Source organism: Astyanax mexicanus, chromosome 23 (assembly GCF_023375975.1).
Source record: "Astyanax mexicanus isolate ESR-SI-001 chromosome 23, AstMex3_surface, whole genome shotgun sequence".
Classification (NCBI taxonomy): Eukaryota; Metazoa; Chordata; class Actinopteri; order Characiformes; family Acestrorhamphidae; genus Astyanax; species Astyanax mexicanus.
Genome location: NC_064430.1, coordinates 32,251,765 through 32,277,123, shown reverse-complemented (window position 1 = coordinate 32,277,123; position 25,359 = coordinate 32,251,765). Strand labels below are relative to the sequence as shown.

Sequence of the window (25,359 nt, the reverse complement as noted above, 5' to 3'; positions counted from 1 at the left end):
GCGTACCCGCCCCCGTCAGGAGGCGCCCCAAAAGCCAGGGAGACCGGCGTCCTCAGCTCGCGCCCGAACATAAGCAGAGCCGGCGTGAATCCTGTCGTCTCCTGCACAGCGGAGCGACAGGCCAGCAGCACTACCGGCAGGTGCCTGTCCCAGTCACGCTGGTTCTTGTCCGACACCATGGCCAACTGCGCCGCCAGCGTGCAGTTAAAACGTTCCACCAGTCCGTCACTCTGCGGATGAAGGGGCGTCGTCCTGGTCTTATGGATTCCCAGGATGCGGCAGACCTCCGCCATGACCTCCGACTTGAAATTTCTCCCCTGGTCGCTGTGCAGTTCTTCCGGAACCCCGAATCTGCAAAAGAACTCCCGCACCAGGATATCCGCAGTAGTGACCGCCCATTGGTCTGGCACCGCGTAGGCCTCTGGCCACTTCGTGAAATAGTCCATCGCCACCAGAACAAAGCGGTTTCCAGAGTCCGTCACCGGAAAGGGGCCCAGCACGTCCACGGCCACACGCTCCATCGGGCTGCCGCACTGGTAAGGGTGAAGTGGGGCACGGGGCGCCCTCGAGGGGCCCTTCTTGGCAGCGCACACGTCACAGCAGTGCACGAAGAGTTCCACGTCGGTTCTACACCCAGGCCAATAGAAGCGTTGCCTCAGGCGCTTCAGAGTCTTGGTGACACCAAAGTGCCCAGCCCCAGGTGACCCATGAACTCCCCGTAGGACCGATCCCCTAAGCGCCCGCGGTACCACCACCTGAAAAACGCGCCGCCCGTTCGCCGGATCCTCCCAGGTATGGCGCAGCACGCCGTCGGACAAACTAAAACTAGCCCAGTTGGAGCGCAACGCCTTAGCAATCGGGCCCAGCGGCACCACCTGCCCCCACGACGGTGTGATGTTCGCACTGAGCGCGTATACTGCCCACGATAATTCGCGATCCACCCGTTGCGCATCGCGGAGCTGCTCTACGGACACCTGAGCCAACCCGACAGCGCCAGTAACATCCCCGGAGATTGCAGCGCAGCGTGCAGTCTCAGCAGATTTCTCCTCAGCACAAGCACAATGTTTGCAGTCGGCGGCCACACACGGCCGGCGCGACAAAGCATCCGCGTTACTGTGGCCACGGCCCGGGCAGTGCACAACCTCAAAACGAAACTCCTGGAGTCTAGATAACCAGCGCGCGAGTTGGCCCTCGGGCTCGCAGAAACAAATGAGCCACTGTAGCGAGGCGTGGTCAGTGCGCAGCAGAAAGGGCACCCCATACACGTACGCTCGAAAATGTTTAAGGCTTTCGACCACTGCGAGTAGTTCCCGGCGCATTACGCAATAGTTGCGCTCCGCCTTGTCCAGGCGGCGGCTATAGTACGCTATTACGCGCTCGGAGCCGTCCTGAACCTGCGACAGGACTGCTCCGAGGCCGTGGTCGCTCGCATCAGTATCCACAATGAAACTCTCAGACACCTTCGGATACGCTAGAATCGGAGCATTGCGCAGGCGGCTTTTTAGCTCCTCGAATGCCCGCTCCGCCTCGTCAGACCAGCGGAATTTCACACTAGGCTTAGTCAGAGCATGAAGCGGCGCTGCCACGTCCGCGAACCCCCCAATAAACCGCCTGTAATACGAGGCGAGCCCCACGAAGCTGCGAACCATTTTTGCGTCTCGCGGTGTGGGCCAGTCATGGACCGCCTCCGTCTTTTTGGGATCGGTTTCCACGTCAGCACCGCTCACTACGTGGCCCAGGAAGCTCATGCGCTGCCTTAGCAGATTACACTTTGCCGGATTGAGCTTTAGGTTAGCCACCTGAATCGCGCCGAGCACCATTTCAAGGTGAGACAGTGCGGAGTCGAAGTCGGTTCCGTGCGCCAAGACATCATCCAAATAAATGGCAGCACGACCGCGGAACCCCGCATAAAACACGCTCAATAAGACGCTCAAAAGTAGCCGGCGAGTTACACAATCCGAATGGAAGCACCGTGAAATGCCATAGGGCTGAGCCGAGCGAGAAAGCGGTTTTCTCCCTATCCCCCGCCGCAAGGGGCACCTGCCAATATCCGCTCCTCAGGTCTAACGAGCTGAACCAGGCTGAGCCAGACAGCTGGTCCAGCGTATCGTCGATCCTGGGGAGCGGGTAGGAGCTCCAGCATCTCCTCTATCGGATCTACACTCAACCCCGCATCCAGCGGACCCTCTACTGTATCACGCACCGAATCACACACATTCCCTCCCACCAGTTCACTTACCCCTAACTCGTCGCGTATCTCTACATGGAGTCCAGTCACCAGCACCGAGCCCTGTGCACAGTCAATGATAGCTCCGACGCGTGAGAGCAGGTCCTTGCCCAGAATGCACGGGTCGTTGATGCGTCCTACCCAGAACTGTTGTTGAAAGGGCCCCTTGCCGACATCAATCGTCAACTCCGTTAATCCTAGTAAACCTATAGGATCCCCGGTGACTGAAGAGAGAGCGATGCGCTGGCTGTTGTCAGTCACAAACTCGGCCGCTACCTCCGTCGCTAGCTCGGGCCGTATCAGTGAGACTGACGAGCCCGTGTCCACCAGCACGTTCACCGTCACTCCATTCAATGTGCATTTCAGGAAATAGCCGCTGAGTCCGGCAGTTCCGGAATCAGATCCCGAGGGTAAGCATAGCGTTCCTGGGGCCACCGTAACCCTCACTGGGTGGTCCCGGCTCCGTTTCCTGGCCGGCTGCAGTGCGCTCGCTTGTGGCCACGCCCCCTGCAGCGCCAGCACTCCAGTTGGGCATCAGACCGGCTCCGACCCCACCTCTGCGAATCACGGGCAACCGGCGATGCCCCCCACGGTCCAGGATGGCTTGAGAGGATGAGTTTGGACCGCTCCGCCACCTCCACCGCGGACTCCAGGGTCTGCTGGTCGGCCAGCCTCACGTGTTTGCGCAGCTCGCTCGGCTCGAGGGCGCGCAGAAAGTGATCCAACGCGAGCCTCCTCTGGGCCGCTCGCGGAAACGTTGGGTAAGCTTGCCGAGTTAGCAGGGCCATCTCCGATGCCAGCACGCCCAGTGTCTCTCCCTGCTGTCGGCGTCTGTCCACCACTAGCATTTTGGCGGCCGCCTCCGACGGTTGGCAGCTGAAACGTGTTCTCAGCACCCGCGTCAGTTCAGGCAGCTCACAGCGGCACTCGGCGGGGAGCTCGATCAGTACCCTCAGCGCGTCGCCCCGCAGCGCCAGGCAGAGGTTGGCTGCCGTCTCGGCGTCCGTCCAGCCCGCACCACCCGCCACGATCTCAAGCTGAGCTTCGAAGGCTGTCCAGTTAGCGCTGCCGTCGTAGGGGGTAAGGCGGGGTTGAGCCGTCAAGCCCGCCATCCCGGAGGCTTGCGCCGCCATCATCGCGCCGTCCGTTCCGCGAGTCGGCACCGCCGTCCTCGCGCCATCCGCTCTGGGAGCCAGCGCCGCCGTGCTCGCGTCGTCCTCTCACCGGCCACGACCTCCGAACAGCCCGCTGGCGCCGTCAGGTCCGAGTCCACTCCGCTGGAGAGCCTTGCCTCTAGTCCGTTGGTCCACTGTCTTCCTCCTCAGCCGTTCGATTTCCCCTGCCAGCAGCTCAATATCTTCCAGCAGGGTCACTTCTGACACCAAATGTGGCGTGGAAGAGGAAGGAAGACCCGTGAGACTCATGCTGAATGCTCAACAGCTCCTTTATTGAACAGGCTTGCCACTCACTTACAGTCTTTAACAAGACTAGGAGAGCTAAACCGCAACCACAGAGCTAAAATAGCCCAAAGGCCACCAACCCAGCTGTGTGTCTCCCAGATGGCAGATCCAGAGTGGTGCCCACCCTCTCTGCATAACCCCTCCCAAGGGAGATGCCCCACCCCTGTCATCCTCGCACACAGGAGAGCAGAAACATGCCTGCAGGCAGCCACACACACAACCCAGAGCCGCCACAATATTAATGCAGGTGGGCGTGGTGGTCTGGAGGTGATGTGTGTTCAGGTAAATATCTGGCATATTAAAATATAAAATATATTAGTTAATTAATTAAAATCTCATTTAGTGCTGTTAAATGCCACACAAACTGCATGGCAGAGCAGATAAATAAACTTAAGGTGATTAAAGACCTGCAAAGTTAATCAAATATTGAGGTAGAGGTTTCCATGATTTGAAGTCTGTGTGTTGCAAACCCAGCTTTTACATAAACAATAAGCAGAATAAAGAATAAAATAACATTGCTGTTCCCTTAAATGAGCGCAAATGCTGCACCACTGACACAGGATACGCCCCTAAATCAATCTGCGCGAATCACAAATGATCAGTGCGCTGTAGATCACTAAAATAGGGCCCCTGTATTAGATTTTGAAGCATTGCTGTGAGGAGTTGATTGCATTCAGTTATAAGAGCATTAGTGATATCAGAATGTTGCGTGTCCACCCTCCCCAGATTATTATTATAACTCAAACCAAAAAGAACTGGATGGAGCTCCATCAGTCCAGAGAACACAGTTCTACTCATCCACAGCTCAATACTGGGGGCTTTATACACTGTAACACTTTAAAAGTAGATTTTACTTACTTATTTTCAAGTTATGTTTATTTAATGTCTGCTGTTTAAGTGCACCTAAAAAACAGTTTCATTTACTCAATGTGTTGAAGTTCACACAACCATAGCTGATACCCATATGATTTCTGGCATCATTTATTTGCATATTGGGTGTGTTCCCCCACCATCAGTGTGGGCAAGACCACACACTGATGCTGAGTTAGTGGTGGTGAATGCCAGGAACCAGTCGGGAAGATGTATGTTATTATGGTCCATCTTATTTAAGTCAAATTTACTAAGATACAGGAACTAAAATATACTTTAGTGAAGGTGATTTACAGAATGTTAATTTGCATTTAAGTAGAATAGCTTACCCAATGTTGAGCAGGCAGTTCTCCTGCTCCTGTGCATATGATCACTGAAGAACTTGAAAGGGTGGAGTGAAGTTTACTCAAGTGTATTAAGTTATAGAAGTCTTTTATTATAAATTACAACTTTACTAAAAGAAGTTGAATCATTAGGATGTTATGAAATCGAAATGTAACTTAATTAGCTTTATATACAGTACAGTTGTGCTCAGAAGTTTTTACATCCCCTGAAGAAAGGACAGGAAAAATAATTTCTGCTAGGGTATGCAAACTTTTGAGCACAACTGTATCCATTACAAGGTAAGTCAGGTCGAGAGGCTTTTATTGTCATTACATCTCAGTACAGCTACACAGTGTAGTGAAATTACGTTCCTCCGTAATTCCTCTGCAACATGGAACAACAAGCAATAGACAACATAAAGTGCAGGAGTGACGATAGTGCAACATAAAACTATACGACTACAATAAATACAAAAGACGAGACAATACAAAAAAAAAAAAAACAGTGCAGTACCGATACGGTATAATAAAGTGTATAGTGAGGATAAGGTGCAGAGATGTGTAACATACTGTAACCTATAGAACATATATAATCACAGCAAATATAATATACACATATAGTGTATATTTCTCTACTAGTCTACTTAAGGCCGTTCCCACTGAAGGACTGTAGTGCCAATATTTTCACTCAGTTGTGATATTTAGACAACTGAAACACTGTCCCTCAGTACAATGGACAGTGCTGAATTTTGGGAGGTTGGCTGGCGTCCACCTTCAGAACTGGCTAAGAGTGACCGCACATGGCCATGACATCACCATCTGAATCACATGTACGTTTTTTTGTTTGAGACCCCCCCTCCATTTTTAATCCTGATAGATGATTAACAGAGATAAACAAAGCTCTTGTGTCTGTATGAAAGCGCAGTGTTGGGTACGGCGGCTGTGCCAACAAGGCCTCACTGTTCCACACCCCCATTAACCGGATCAGGTTTTGGGTGGTAGTTGCTGATACCACTGACACTGAGACGTTATTGTCTGCGCTCCTCATTTCCACTTGTAGCAAGTGAGAGAAAGATTCACTGTGAGCAAAAATAAAGACAAATTTTCAGAGATTTTAAGACTCACCATGAACCAAAAAACTTTAAATAACAAATTTCATGCAAAACCTGAGTACTCTGAACTTTCCAGGTTCAGCCAAAGCTTGTGTCTTAAATTTGATCACTGTCTCATTTTATATGGGGGTTTTTATATGGGTTTTTTTCTTATTATACGATTATATAAACTGCTAATTATATTAATTATTTATTGCTATATTTGACTAATGTAACACACACTAGTGTCTGAGATGTTTAATACATGCAGATGCACCTTTATGATCACACTTAAAAAGTACTTACACCAGTATACATTTAAATACTACAGGTTATAAAATATGAAATATGTTTTTTTTTTGGGGGGGGGGGGGGGGGGGTAAACAGTTCATACCTATGTGACATTATAGCACTGACCTTAGACAACATGCTGAAGCTCAGTTTCACGGTTGTTTCAGGCAATCTTCTTATAGTCTACTCCATCTTCATGTAGAGCAATAATTCTGTTTCTCAAATCTTTTGAGAGTTCTTTGCAATGAGGTGGCAATGGCTGTGTGATTTTCAGAAGACAGTGAATATGTCTAAATTTTATTTCTATAATGTTAGTGTAAATACACTGCCTGGCCAAAAAATAAAACTAAGCAAATAGGTGAGAGCCTCTTATTGGGAAACTACTGCATGCGCGATTATCTTTCTGCCGCTAACAATTGGTGCCATAAGCTGCTTCTCATTCCTTAAACAACCATGTTGAAAAACACATCCTGTAGTCATGGAAAAGATGTCAGTTTGTTTAAGAAGAGCACTGACATGCATCAAGCGGAGAAAACATCTAAGAAATTCGCAGAAACTACTAAAATTGGGTGAAGAACTGTCCAACACATTATTAAAAACTGGAAGGACTGTGGGATACATCGTCTTGGAAAAAAGTCGATGAATTATTGTGATCAACAATCACTTAAACTTTGGGTGAAATCAAATGGATGAAAAACATCAGGAGAAGTCAGTGATATGTTTAATAGTGACAGTAAGAGCATTTCCACACCCACACTTTGAAGGGAACTCTAGGGCTTGGGACTGAACAGCTGTTTAGTCTTAAGAAAAACACTAATAAATAAACCTAACCGAAAAAAAAATGGATTTTATCTTCCCTGACGGTACGGCCATAATCCAAGATGACAATGTCAGGATTCATGGGTCTGGAATTGTGAAAGAGTTCAGGGTTCAGGGAGCATGAGATCATCATTTTCACACATGTATTGAGAGAGTTCACCACAGAGTCCAGATCTTAACCTCATTGAGAATCTTTGGGATGTGCTGGATGGAGAAGAGCTGCTTTGTGCAGTGGTCAGACTCTACCATCATCAATGCTGCTGCAAGATCTCGGTGAACACAACACATTAATGCAACACTGGATTGAAAAAAAAATGAATGACATTGCAGAAACTTATTGAAACAATGCCACAGTGAATGTGTGCAGCAATCAAAGCTAAATGTGCTCCAACTAAATATTAGTGTGTGTGACCTTTTTTTTTTGGTGGCGACTTTTCTTTTGGCCAGGCAGTGTATATAATAAAATATTTGCAAAAATATGACCGGTGTACTCACTTCTGGGAGGTGCTGTAAGATATTTCTAACTGACAAGACTTAATTGTGCATTCTATTGTTTAAAAATGTTTCATAAAGATTAAACTTATTAAAAATATAATAAACAAATTCATGAATTTCCCTTTGAGAAAGCTTCTGATCAGTGCTCCAACATTGCTTTATAAAGTTTAACCAAGAAAACACTCAGTAATCACACACACACAGAACAGCTTACATCGACTTTATTTATCACGTCTGTTTGTGTAGACAAAGAAAGCCATTTGTATTGGGACACTGAGGAACGCCACGTACATACGACTGCACAGACTGCATACAGAGCACCAGCAGCACTATGTGTGAGAGGCGGAGCTTCGGTGTCAGTGATTATGAACCAGTTCAACCGTGATTCAACCAATCACAGAGAAAAAGTCTCACTGCAATCAATAGCCACAGTGTGGTGAAATTGCCTGAACAGTGAAATGTAGTCTGTCAGCAAATAAACACCCCCCCCCCGACGGGACAGCGCCCCTCTGTTTACAACGGAGAGGGGAAGGTAAGAGCAGTATGGGATGCTGGTCATAGATCAGCGAAATGAGGAGATCTCTACCCACATTCTGTACTAATGCCCACCATCTACAGTTCAGACACGAGTCAAATAGAAGTGTGAATAATCTCTACTCTTAATCTGAAATGTACACGACTACTGGTCTGCACATCAACAGACAACATAGCAAATTACAGTGTAAACCTCTGGGCAGCAGCAGCAGCAGCATATTTACTGTATTTTACTGATTAAATATTACCTTTCCCTATTCGTAAGCTTTTTCTCTGTACATTATAAACAATAGAAAGAAAGAACAGAATCATATTTTATAATAATGCTAATCTCTCCTTCTCTCAGAGCCAGCAGAGCCAAACTCGCTGTATAAACCTGCTCCTGAAAGAGAAGAAGCTACAAAGCCGGAGGGAAACGAACTGGACAAAATTCATCATGATAAAATAAGGAGCTTATTCATTAGTCCAAACCATGGTAGTACTATATGTTTTACAAAAATATAAAATTGATAAAAGATGAGACTATTAATTTTTGTCTCTATATTAAAAATATTCTTCTTTTTGTTAGCTGATAAATATATATATATTGTACACAGATATGCAGTTCTTTATGATTTAATAATAAGTTATGAAAGTGGTGTCAAAGGGTTTGGCAAAATAAAACAAGCTATAAATCATTAAATCTTAAGTAGACTGCCTTTCAGTCTTTAGTCTTCTGTTCTGTGTGTAAAGGGAAGGAGGGAGTATCTGAAGCAAAGGGTTTTCTGCCAAATGCGTAAAAAATCGACAGCCGACAGAATCAATAAAGAAATGATCAAGAACTGAATCAGAACTGATGTTTATCCATAAAATAGATTTCAATAGTTTTGTTTTTCCACAATAAGGACAATTTAAGCAAAAAGCTTCTTATAAACCAAAGCCAGTAAGCAGTAGAGACAGCAGGAGGGTCTGGTTCATTTTCTCTGTTAGAATCAGTTTCAGTGCACCTCACACAGCTTTGATCACTGGCCATATACTCTGCAACAGCCTTCATTAACAGCAGCAACACAGCTAACTCTTGAGCATGTTAATGGAATACAAGCATAAAAACATCAATATTGGAGAAAATTCTTTTAACCAGAATGATCTGAATTTACTTTGATTTAAAATAAACTTTCCTTGACGGAAGTGTTACAGTTTTGAAAAAAGAAGCATTAAATGCTTATTTGAGTGATGCCATATAAGAACTACTGCTGATTTAAAAAACAAAAACAAAAAAAAACTACTTTTTATTGCAACTTTCCTACAGTTCTTCCTCGACTCACTCTGAAATTTGGTAGTAAAAAGTAGCCTGCTCCAGGTGCAGGGTAGCAAATTTAAACAAAATAAAAAAGTCAAATAGAGAATTGTTAACAATTTGAAAACGATTAATCCCTATAGCATCCCTCGAATAAACAGTTAAAGCACTTTTACGTTTGAGAGTGTAGGGCTTCGTTACAACAGCAGCATAACTGCACTCTCAAAGCAAAACCTCTTATAAAGTCTCTTATTTTAGTGCATCGGAACTTCACACTGAAATCCAAACGTGCAAAACCACAGACACAGACTACCAGCAGAGAACGCCTCCGTCTCTCTGACCCCCTCCCCCACTGACTGGGTTCAGTAACCCCGCGTACTCTCCGCATCTACAGGACCCGGTATGAGTTTCATGGGACGTCACTGAGGCACTGTAGCAGGAGCAATAATGGATCACCACTGCCGAGGCGCAGGACACACATTTAAACACCACAGTCACACGAGAGGCTCAGGACCCCAGCCCCAGTCCTGCGGAGCCCAGGTTTCACACAGTTTTTGGTTTGTAAGATAATCCAGTATGAATATGAAGTAGGTGTGGCTTTCAGTCAGCCTGTCAGTGATATTAAACCAGTATCAATGTGCAGTGTGAGTGTTTTTAAGTCTGTCAGTAATAGTTGTGCTTTTATACCAGTATTAATCTGCAGATGAGTTTTATTTACAACCTGATAGTAATAACATAATTTAATCCACATTAAATCTGCAGTTGTGTTTTTACTGTTTAAAACAGTATGAATGTGTGTAGTTTTTACAGTATGATGATAACTGTTGAGTTAAAGACATTTTTGTTATTAACTAAAGCTAATTAGTTCTATATTTTATTAATTTAACTGTGTGACAGTCCTGAAGGTGCAACTGCAGTTTTAGAAGAGATTGGGCACTATATTTTTACTTTAACCCTGTATGAATCTACAGTGTCTGTTCATCTGTTATTAACAACTGTGGAGTGACTGCAAAGATAATAATTGTCAATTGTATCCAAATACAAGTAATTACAGATTTATTGGTGTCAGTTTCATAGAGTTTAACTAATATTCGTCACCGCAGGTTTAATCTATTCTTTTGATTAGCACCTGATGTGGAGCAATGAAGAAGAACTTGAGACTAAAGTCTAATTGCGGCAAGTCTTAGAGAGTTTAGAGCTCATATTTTTCATTAAGAATAACCACAATTCACACCACATATTGATAATGTATCGCAAGCGAAAACAGTATGATCTATCACAATATCATTATGTATAGGTGCATCTCAAAAAAAAAATGATATCATTGAAAAGTTACTTTATTTCAGTAATTCAGTTCAAAATGTGAAATTCATATATTATAAAAATGTATTACTCACAGGGTGATCTATTTGAAGGGTTTATTTATTTTATTATCAATGATTATGGATTACAGCCAATGGAAACCCAAGAATCTGTGTCTCTGAAAATTAGAATATTATATAAGACCAAATAGTACTTTTGGCAGTGTGGGCAGTGTGCAAAGTCCTGCTGGAAAATGAAATCTGCATCTCCATAAAAGTTATCAGCAGCAGAGGGAACTTAAGAGACTTAATAATAAAACACAGTGCTGGAGGTCTTGTGTGAAGTTTTCACAATCAGTGATGGTTTGGAGAGACATGTCTGTCATCTGCTGGTGTTGATCCACTGTGTTTTATTATCAAGTCTAGAGTCAGTGCAGTCTCTGCTGACAACACAATGACAACATTTCTTTTTCTAGCAGGACTTGGCACACTGCTCACACTGACAAAAGTACCAATTGGTCTTATATAATATTTTTATTAGCTGTAAGCCATAATTATCAACAATAAAATACATAAACACTTAAAATAAATCACTGTGTGTAATACATCTATATAATATATGAGTGTTACATTCTGAATTGAATTACTGAAATAAAGTAACTTTCCAACGATATTCAATTTTTTTTGAGCACCTGTATCAAGCACCCCTAGTGAACTAATCCTATTCAGCAGTTTCCTCAGGCACTCTACCTAACCTTGAATTTGTGTGTGTGTGTGTGTGTGTGAGGGGCAGGGGCATTCTGAAATGTGTTGAAAGCGTTTTAGTGTAGTAAAGGAAAAAACACAAACATGTGCAGAGCTCTGCAGTGTCCTGTGAGAGATATAGCTGCTCCAGGTCATCAGGGCTCAGGTACATGTGGCACTCCCACCTCCAGCGGAGTGCCAGAGTGAGGCAGGTTCCTCGGGCTGCTCCGCCACACCTCCACAGACTCCTGGGTATCAAAGAACTCGTCGGGCTCGTCGGGGGTCAGGGGCGTCTGGGCGCTGGAGCCGGCCTCCGAGCTGCTCTCCCGGAGCTCCAGCAGCACAGGCAGTGAGCCGGGCAGGCTGCAGAAGGGCTCTATCCGCAGGCTCAGCTCGGCCAGAGGAGAGCAGGGGGGGCTGTGGGCTCCCTCGCGTCCTGGGCCGTTAGGGCTGTCTGTGATGCCCAGCTCCAGTTCACTGGGTCTACTGGGGCATGGGGGTTGAGGGTCCTCGGGGGGATGGGGGTCAGTGGGGGAGTCTGTGTCAGCAGGTGGACTGCCCGGCAGTGAGGAGGCTGAAGCGGACTGGCTGGGCGGCTGGCAGGGCGGGTGGATCTCCTCGCTGCTCTGGGGGGTAAGAGCCGCCTTCTCGCTGAAACTGAAACGAGGGGAGGTGTCGGCTGTGGTGGGGGATGAGGGGCCAGCGCTGGACACCGTGCTGGAGGGACCACTGCTATCTGTATGGGAGAAATTGCAGCAAATTTAATAACCAATTAATACTGTGCAAAAGTCTTTAACCACCTGTCAATGTTATTTTTTAATTTTTATAATTTATATCTCATTTTATCTCATTTTCTACCCAATACCACCCTACACCAGGAGGGTGAAGACTAGCACACGTATCCTCTGATACATCTAAAGTCCAACTCCATCTCATTTTTATTACTGGGTACCCAGGGCACTAAAGCACGGCCAGCATGTGGAGCTGGAGGGTTCTTACAAAATATTCCTACTTATCAAAAAGCTGAGGAGTGCAGTACTCACACCAGGGTGGGCGATCAGAACGCTGTCGCAGAGAAGCAGAAGAAGAGAGCACTCTCTGGGGGATGTAGGAGTCCACTGAGGGCTGATTTTGACAGTCGAACATGGCTGACAGAGCTACAGAACACAGGAAGAGTTAGAGTAGCAGAGTATGTTGGAGTAGTTTAATCCTAAGTTTAATATAAGTCCAACAAACTGGTCAGCACTGGTCAAAATAAGTAGGCAACATGAAGGTGGATGTGACTAATCTCCAATCAGCTAATTAATGCAACATTCAGCTAAGCTGACTAACTTTCGTATGTGCTGTTTTGTATTTAAGCAATAGAACACGAGAGGGAGTGTGTTATCACGAATAACATCAAGGCTGTGATTCGGTCGTAGGCACGAGATGAAGACGAGTACTGTAGATCATCTCAGCCGTGATGTTAATTGTGATAACACACGACCTCGAGTGTTCTATTGCTTTTATACAACAGTTTTTTTTACAAAAAGAATAAAGAAAATAAATCAAAGAACTTTAAGAAATTCAGTTTGAATATGCTTTAATATGGACTGAGCCTTCCGCCAAAAAGTAGTTCCACAAAATCTGTAAAAGAACTGAAACTTAACTACAAAACGGTGTATAGTTCATACAGACTAACACCACGAAAGTTAGCTTGAAATCGAAATTGGGAATAAATGAAGATGGTAACGTTAGGAGCGTGAAATAACGCTAATACTCTCCTCTCCTGCTCCGTGGAGTCGTCTTCAGGGGAAAGATGCACATTTTTTGAGCATTTCTGCTTGTTTTGCTGGGTGGTGTTGGTTTTAGCTAGCCGGCTGGACTGTGGTTAGGTTAGCGTAGCTTGCTTTAGCTCAGCATTAGCTTAGCGTAGCTTAGCCTAGCCTGGCTGGTTACCGCTCTGGCTGTCAGACGGCATTAACCGAGTGATTTTCTTTTCCTTTTTTCCAAAAAAGACGAGTCAGCGCTGCGGGCGAGCTTGCCGCGGCTGAGCGCTAGCCTGTGCTAAGCTAATGCTGCTGCGGGTGTCTTGTGTGCATACGCTGTTACTCGGCAACGCGTCGGCGGAGTGATACAAGTTTAGTGTGAGAAGGCCGTGATGTTATCACATATATCAGCACGGCTAGAACACTTCTCAACCAATCAGATTGTGAGGTTGGAACTAACTGTTGTATAAGTTGTATAACGTACCTTCTAAATCAAAATTACATATTACTTTACACTATATACTATACACTATATATATATATATATTACTATATGCAAAGTATGAGTACGCCTATATGAAGGGTGAATAGTCCTAGTGCGTGATGCGGCCTAATAAGGGACACTGAGTTTAAGTCACGGCCTTAGAATAGGGTGGAGCAATCATAATGCAGCAATTCATTATGCATCATAATGCTTTAAAATGCATAATGCATCAGTTTGCTGTTTAATACAATTTTACAGCACTGCCTGACATCAGCCCCTCTTCTGGTGGCCACATGTGGGCGTTAACAAAGATGCTCCCTGTGTTAGCAATTAAATCACATGCATGTTTTCAAGGGTAACAGGACAGATTTAGTGAGGAATGCAGCCTAGTGATATATAATAACAACCAATATAATAATTAGCTTTTAGCTTTTTTCTTCATGCTTCTTCATAACATTTAAATATGAAAGAAATTATTGATACGTTGCACTGGTGACACATTTCAGGCCTGATCTCTTCTGATTGGAAAGACATATTGTGTTAGATGGTGGTCTTCACCTCTGGTGGTCCTGCTGTGCGAGTCCCCAGCACTCTCACACACTGCCGTCAGGAACTTGTCCACCTGTTTGAGGGAGAGGGAGTTGTGCAGTGTCTCCAGTGGGTAGATAGAGGGCACCATGGAGCAGCCTTCAAACCCTACAGAGCAGAGAAAAGAGACAGAGAAGCAGACAGTGGTCCCATCCTGCTATCAGTGTGAGTCTGCAGCTGAGCAAGGAGCTACACCCACACACACCACCAAACTACACACCCACCCACACACCACCACACTACACACACACACACCCACACACCACCACACTACACACACACCCACCCACCTACACGCCACCACACTACACACGTACCCACACACCACCACACTACACACCCACCCACACACCACCACACTACACACTTACCCACGAACCACCACACTACACACCCACCCACACACCACCACACTACACACTTACCCACACACCCACCCACCTACACACCCACCCACACACCACCACACTACACACCCACCCACACACCACCAAACTACACACCCACCCACACACCACCACACTACACACCCACACACCCACACACCACCACACTACACACACACCAACACACCCACCCACCTACACGCCACCACACTACACACGTACCCACACACCACCACACTACACACCCACCCACACACCACCACACTACACACACACCCTCACACCCACCCACCTACACGCCCACCCACCTACACCACACTACACACACACCCACACACCACCACACTACACACACACCCACACACCCACCCACCTACACGCCACCACACTACACACGTACCCACACACCACCACACTACACACTTACCCACACGCCACCACACTACACACCCACCCACACACCACCACACTACACACTTACCCACACACCCACCCACCTACACACCCACCCACACGCCACCACACTACACACCCACCAACACACCACCAAACTACACACCCACCCACACACCACCACACTACACACACACCCACCCACACACCACCACACTACACACACACCCACCCACACACCACCACACTACACACCCACACACCACCACACTACACACGTACCCACACACCACCATACTACACACACACCCACACACCACCACACTACACACACACCCACACACCACCATACTACACACACACCCACAAACCACCATACTACACACACACCCACACACCCACCCAGCTACACACCCACCCACACGCCACCACACTACACACCCACCCACACCCACCCACATGCCACCACACTACACACCCACCCACACCCACCCACATGCCACCACACTACACACCCACCCACCCACCTACACACCCACCCACACGCCACCATACTGCACACACACCCACACACCCACCCACCTACACACCCACCCGCACGCCACCACACTACACACCCACCCGCACGCCACCACACCCACACCCACCCACATGCCACCACACTACACACACACCCACCCACCTACACACCCACCCACACGCCGCCACACTACACACCCACCCACACGCCGCCACACTACACACATACCCACACACCACCACACTACACACCCCCACACGCCACCACACTACACACTTACCCACACACCACCACACTACACACTTACCCACACGCCACCACACTACACACCCACCCACACACACACCACCAAACTACACACCCACCCACACACCACCACACTACACACACACCCACACACCACCACACTACACACACACCCACCCACCCACACGCCACCACACTACACACCCACCCACACGCCACCACACTACACACCCACCCACACGCCGCCACACTACACACCCACCCACACGCCGCCACACTACACACTCACCCACACGCCGCCACACTACACACCCACCCACCCACACACCACCACACTACACACCCACCCACACACCACCACACTACACACCCACCCACACGCCACCACACTACACACACACCCACACGCCGCCACACTACACACCCACCCACACGCCGCCACACTACACACTCACCCACACGCCGCCACACTACACACCCACCCACCCACACACCACCACACTACACACCCACCCACACGCCGCCACACTACACACCCACCCACACGCCGCCACACTACACACCCACCCACACGCCGCCACACTACACACATACCCACACACCACCACACTACACACCCACCCACACGCCACCACACTACACACTTACCCACACGCCACGCCACCACACCACACACCACCACACTACACACCCACCCACACGCCACCACACTACACACCCACCCACACGCCGCCACACTACACACCCACCCACACGCCGCCACACTACACACCCACCCACCCACACACCACCACACTACACACCCACCCACACGCCGCCACACTACACACCCACCCACACGCCGCCACACTACACACATACCCACACACCACCACACTACACGCCCACCCACACGCCACCACACTACACACTTACCCACACGCCACGCCACCACACCACACTACACACTTACCCACACTCCACCATACTACACACTTACCCACACTCCACCATACTACACACTTACCCACACGCCACCACACTACACACTTACCCACACACCACCAAACTACACACACACCCACACACCACCACACTACACACACACCCACCCACCTACACACTAGGGCTGGACCCGAATATTCGGGTATTCGGATATTCGTTCGTTGAGTAGGTATTCGGTTTTTAATTTTGGTATTCGGATATTCGTTTTTTTTCTCCTTTCCAGAGTTCCACCTCACTCTAACCACTTCTGTTTTCGCGGGTCCCGTCAGAATATCTTGCGCGCGGGACAGAACTGAACTGTTATTGGCTGGAGCGTGAGACGATGCGGGAGCAAATTAATAAATAGTTAAGAAAACTGTAATAATTGTAAAAAAAAAAAAAAAACCTAAAGAAAACTCTCAACGCGCAGGATGGACCGACACACACACGCACACACCGATGGTGTTTGGACTGGGGTAAGGAACGGGACCGCACTATTCAGCGCTGCTGTTTTAATAAATATATAAGTAAATTTGAAGCATTAAATGTAGTTTATTTAATTTATATTAGGAACGTGGGGCGGGAGCGGCAGAAATGTGTATGTGGCGGGCGGGCGCGGGATTAAAAGAAGCAATTTTTTTGCGGAGCGGTAACGAGACAGAAACGCGGGAGCGTGGAAGAGTGGGTTTAAAAATCAGTCTCGCGCAGACCTCTATTATACATGATTAAAAAAAATGCAGGCTCTTCGAAACTGATTTATATAATAAAACGTAAGGGGTAATGTGGCAACAGTAGGGGCTAAATCGGTTACAAAAGCCTGGCCTACAAAAATGATGTCTGAACGAATTTCCTCTTATCTAATATAATTTAAAATGGTTTAAAAATATAAAATAATTTCTAAGCAAACGAAATATTTAATATTGAGCTTATAGCCCAAGTGCAAAAATACAAAATCAGTAATACGGCTATGCCCTGCACAATGCTTAAACCGAAATAGACCAAGTACAATAACGTCATTAACAATGACTTTCCTCTACTCTAATATAATTTAACATGGTTTAAAAATATAAAATAATTTCTAAACAAACGAAATATTTAATATTGAGCTTATAGCCCAAGTGCAAAAATACAAAATCAGTAATATGCCCTGCACAATCCTTTAACCGAAATAGACCAAGTACAGTTTACAATGACTGTCCTCTAATATAATTAACAATTTTTAAGAATATAAAATACTTCCTGAACAAACGTTTTTTTTTTGTTTGTTTTTTTAAGCAAATAGCCAAAGTGTGAAAACACAAACAGCAATTTACTGGGCTGGCTTGCGCAGCGGAGAAACCGTGCAGCAGCCTCCTAGCCTGCTTACGCAGCGGATAAGCCGCGTGTGGGGCAGCAGAAATTCCGGGATGAAAACGCAAAGAAATCTGGGCTAAAAACACAGAAAAAATATGGGGTGAAAACAAAAAAATATGGGGGATAAAAACACCAAAAATCCGGGGTGAATATGTCTCGTCGGTCAGAGCAAATTGAACATTTTTCAGTGGATTAAAGGGGCCGTGATTTGCTTTTTTTATTTATTTTTTTTTTACCTCTTTTTTTAAAAACGAATATTCGAATATTCGCTTCGAATCAGTGCCGAATATCCGGAGCTCAAAAAACGCTATTCGGGCCAGCCCTACTACACACCCACCCACACGCCACCACACTACACACCCACCCACACGCCGCCACACTACACACCCACCCACACGCCACCACACTACACACCCACCCACACGCCACCACACTACACACCCACCCACACGCCACCACACTACACACTCACCCACACGCCGCCACACTACACACCCACCCACACTACACACCCACCCACACGCCGCCACACTACACACCCACCCACACGCCACCACACTACACACCCACCCACACGCCACCACACTACACACCCACCCACACGCCACCACACTACACACCCACCCACACGCCACCACACTACACACTCACCCACACGCCGCCACACTACACACCCACCCACACTACACACCCACCCACACGCCGCCACACTACACACCCACCCACACGCCGCCACACTACACACATACCCACACACCACCACACTACACACTTACCCACACGCCATGCCACCACACCACACTACACACTTACCCACACGCCACGCCACCACACCACACTACACACTTACCCACACGCCACCACACTACACACACACCCACCCACCTACACACCCACCCACACGCCACCACACTACACACACACCCACACACCACCAAACTACACACCCACCCACACACCACCACACTACACAAACCCACACACCACCACACTACACATACACCCACACACCTACACACCCACCCACACTCCACCACACTACACACACACCCACACACCACCACACTACACACCCACCCACACGCCACCACAATACACACTTACCCACACGCCACGCCACCACACCACACTACACACTTACCCACACGCCACCACACTACACACTTACCCACACGCCACCACACTACACACCCACCCACACACACACCACCAAACTACACACCCACCCACACACCACCACACTACACACACACCCACACACCACCACACTACACACACACCCACCCACCTACACACCCACCCACACGCCACCAAACTACACACCCACCCACACACCACCACACTACACACAAACCCACACACCACCACACTACACACACACCCACACACCCACCCACCTACACACCCACCCACACTCCACCACACTACACACACACCCACACACCACCACACTACACACGCCACCATACCACACTACACACTCACACACAGGCCACCACACTACACACTCACACACAGGCCACCACACTACACACTCACACACACGCCACCACACTACACACTCACACACACGCCACCACACTACACACCCACCCACACGCCACCACACTACACACCCACCCACACGCCACCACACTACACACCCACCCACACGCCACCACACTACACACCCACCCACACGCCACCACACTACACACCCACCCACACGCCACCACACTACACACCCACCCACACGCCGCCACACTACAAACCCACCCACACGCCACCACACTACACACCCACCCACACGCCACCACACTACAAACCCACCCACACGCCACCACACTACACACTTACCCATACGCCACCACACTACACACCCACCCACACGCCACCACACTACACACTTACCCACACGCCACCATACCACACTACACACTCACACACAGGCCACCACACTACACACCCACCCACACGCCACCACACTACACACCCACCCACACGCCACCACACTACACACCCACCCACACGCCACCACACTACACACCCACCCACACGCCACCACACTACACACCCACCCACACGCCACCACACTACAAACCCACCCACACGCCACCACACTACACACCCACCCACACGCCACCACACTACAAACCCACCCACACGCCACCACACTACACACTTACCCACACGCCACCACATTACACAACCACCCACACGCCACCACACTACACACTTACCCACACGCCACCATACCACACTACACACTCACACACAGGCCACCACACTACACACTCACACACAGGCCACCACACTACACACCCACCCACACGCCACCACACTACACACCCACCCACACGCCACCACACTACACACCCACCCACACGCCACCACACTACACACCCACCCACACGCCACCACACTACACACTTACCCACACGCCACCACACTACACACCCACTCACGCGCCACCACACCACCACACTACACACACACCCACCCACCTACACACCCACCCACACGCCACCACACTACACACACACCCACCCACCTACACACCCACCCACACGCCACCACACTACGCACACACCCACACACCACCAAACTACACACCTACCCACACACCACCACACTACACACACACCCACACACCACCACACTAAACACACACCCACCCACCTACACACCCACCCACACGCCACCACACTACACACCCACCACACACCGCCACACTACACACACACCCACACACCGCCACACTACACACACACCCACACACTACTCTCACCCTCACACACTACACCACACTACACACTCACACACAGGCCACCACACTACACACCCACCCACACGCCACCACACTACACACTTACCCACACGCCACCACACTACACACCCACCCACACACCACCGCACTACACACCCACCCACACACCACCACACTACACACACACCCACACACCCACCCACACGCCACCACACTACACACCCACCCACACACCACCAAACTACACACCCACCCACACACCACACTACACACACACCCACCCACCTACACACTTACCCACACGCCACCACACTACACACTTACCCACACGCCACCACACTACACACCCACCCACACACCACCGCACTACACACCCACCCACACACCACCACACTACACACACACCCACCCACTACACACCCACCCACACGCCACCACACTACACACCCACCCACACACCACCACACTACACACACACCCACACACCCACCCACCTACACACCCACCCACACACCACACTACACACACCCACCCACCTACACACCTACCCACACTCCACCACACTACACACACACCCACACGCCACCACACTACACACCCACCCACACGCCACCACACTACACACACACCCACACACCACCACACTACACACACACCCACACACCCACCCACCTACACACCCACCCACACTCCACCACACTACACACACACCCACACCACACTACACACACACCCACACGCCACCAAACTACACACTTACCCACACGCCACCACACTACACACCCACCCACACGCTACCACACTACACACCCACCCACACGCCACCACACTACACACTTACCCACACGCCACCACACTACACACTTACCCACACGCCACCACACTACACACCCACCCACACGCCACCACACTACACACTTACCCACACGCCACCACACTACACACTTACCCACATGCCACCAAACTACACACTTACCCACACGCCACCACACTACACACTTACCCAAACGCCACCACACTACACACTTACCCACACGCCACCACACTACACACTTACCCACACGCCACCACACTACACACCCACCCACACGCCACCACACTAGACACACACCCACACGCCACCACACTACACACACACCACCACACTACACACACACCCATACACTACACTCACCCACACACATACCACCACACTACCACACTACACACCCACCCACACACCACCAAACTACACACCCACACACCGCCACACTACACACACACCCACACGCCGCCACACTACACACCCACCCACGCGCCGCCACACTACACACCCACTCACGCGCCACCACACTACACACGTACCCACACACCACCACACCACACTACACACTCACACACAGGCCACCACACTACACACCCACCCACACACCACACTACACACTTACCCACACGCCACCACACTACACACTTACCCACACGCCACCACACTACACACCCACCCACACGCCACCACACTACACACCCACCCACACGCCACCACACTACACACTTACCCACAAGCCACCACACTACACACTTACCCACACTACACACTTACCCACACGTCACCACACTACACACCCACCCACACGCCACCACACTACACACACACCCACACGCCACCACACTACACACACCCACACAGCGCCACACTACACACCCACCCACACACCGCCACACTACACACCCACCCACACACCGCCACACTACACACCCACCCACACACCGCCACACTACACACACACCCACACACCGCCACACTACACACACACCCACACACTACACTCACCCTCACACACACCACCACACTACACACTCACACACAGGCCACCACACTACACACCCACCCACACGCCACCACACTACACACTTACCCACACGCCACCACACTACACACCCCCCCACCAGCCACCACACTTCACACTTACCCACACGCCACCACACTACACACCCACCCACACACCACCACATTACACACCCACCCACACACCACCACACTACACACCCACCCACACACCCCCACACTACACACCCACCCACACACCCCCACACTACACATTCACCCACACACCCCCACACTACACACCCATCCACAAACCACCACACTACACACCCACCCACACACCACCACACTACACACCCAACCACACACCACCACACTACACACCCAACCACACACCACCACACTACACACCCACCCACACACCACCACACTACACACCACCACACTACACACCCACCCACACGCCACCACACTACACACCCACCCACACGCCACCACACTACACACCCACCCACACGCCACCACACTACACACTCACCCACACGCCGCCACACTACACACCCACCCACACTACACACCCACCCACACGCTGCCACACTACACACCCACCCACACGCCGCCACACTACACACATACCCACACACCACCACACTACACACTTACCCACACGCCATGCCACCACACCACACTACACACTTACCCACACGCCACGCCACCACACCACACTACACACTTACCCTCACGCCACCACACTACACACACACCCACCCACCTACACACCCACCCACACGCCACCACACTACACACACACCCACACACCACCAAACTACACACCCACCCACACACCACCACACTACACAAACCCATACACCACCACACTACACATACACCCACACACCTACACACCCACCCACACTCCACCACACTACACACACACCCACACACCACCACACTACACACCCACCCACACGCCACCACAATACACACTTACCCACACGCCACGCCACCACACCACACTACACACTTACCCACACGCCACCACACTACACACTTACCCACACGCCACCACACTACACACCCACCCACACACACCACCAAACTACACACCCACCCACACACCACCACACTACACACACACCCACACACCACCACACTACACACACACCCACACACCACCACACTACACACACACCCACCCACCTACACACCCACCCACACGCCACCAAACTACACACCCACCCACACACCACCACACTACACACAAACCCACACACCACCACACTACACACACACCCACACACCCACCCACCTACACACCCACCCACACTCCACCACACTACACACACACCCACACACCACCAAACTACACACGCCACCATACCACACTACACACTCACACACAGGCCACCACACTACACACTCACACACAGGCCACCACACTACACACTCACACACACGCCACCACACTACACACTCACACACACGCCACCACACTACACACTCACACACACGCCACCACACTACACACCCACCCACACGCCACCACACTACACACCCACCCACACGCCACCACACTACACACCCACCCACACGCCACCACACTACACACCCACCCACACGCCACCACACTACAAACCCACCCACACGCCACCACACTACACACCCACCCACACGCCACCACACTACAAACCCACCCACACGCCACCACACTACACACTTACCCACACGCCACCACACTACACACCCACCCACACGCCACCACACTACACACTTACCCACACGCCACCATACCACACTACACACTCACACACAGGCCACCACACTACACACTCACACACAGGCCACCACACTACACACCCACCCACACGCCACCACACTACACACCCACCCACACGCCACCACACTACACACCCACCCACACGCCACCACACTACACACCCACCCACACGCCACCACACTACACACCCACCCACACGCCACCACACTACACACTCACCCACACGCCGCCACACTACACACCCACCCACACTACACACACACCCACACGCCACCAAACTACACACTTACCCACACGCCACCACACTACACACCCACCCACACGCTACCACACTACACACCCACCCACACGCCACCACACTACACACTTACCCAAACGCCACCACACTACACACTTACCCACACGCCACCACACTACACACCCACCCACACGCCACCACACTACACACTTACCCACACGCCACCACACTACACACTTACCCACATGCCACCACACTACACACTTACCCACACGCCACCACACTACACACTTACCCAAACGCCACCACACTACACACTTACCCACACGCCACCACACTACACACTTACCCACACGCCACCACACTACACACCCACCCACACGCCACCACACTAGACACACACCCACACGCCACCACACTACACACACACCACCACACTACACACACACCCATACACTACACTCACCCACACACATACCACCACACTACCACACTACACACCCACCCACACACCACCAAACTACACACCCACACACCGCCACACTACACACACACCCACACGCCGCCACACTACACACACACCCACACGCCGCCACACTACACACCCACCCACGCGCCGCCACACTACACACCCACTCACGCGCCACCACACTACACACGTACCCACACACCACCACACCAC

The 25,359-nt window shown here is 50.0% G+C and overlaps 1 protein-coding gene across 7 annotated transcripts in view; it reads right to left on the bottom strand.

The window, feature by feature from the left end:
* Positions 1-7,779: 7,779 nt before the first annotated feature.
* ppip5k1a (diphosphoinositol pentakisphosphate kinase 1a) overlaps positions 7,780-25,359 on the bottom strand; it is a 96,049-nt gene continuing 78,469 nt past the window's right edge. For all 7 annotated transcript variants that reach the window (XM_049471139.1, XM_049471142.1, XM_049471141.1 and 4 more), the window contains 3 exons: positions 14,222-14,359; positions 12,475-12,588; positions 7,780-12,167 (listed from right to left, as the gene is read on the bottom strand). In XM_049471139.1, the coding sequence (XP_049327096.1) occupies positions 11,587-12,167; positions 12,475-12,588; positions 14,222-14,359 (833 nt within the window). In that variant the 3' untranslated portion in view covers positions 7,780-11,586. The remainder of the gene's footprint in view (positions 12,168-12,474; positions 12,589-14,221; positions 14,360-25,359) is intronic.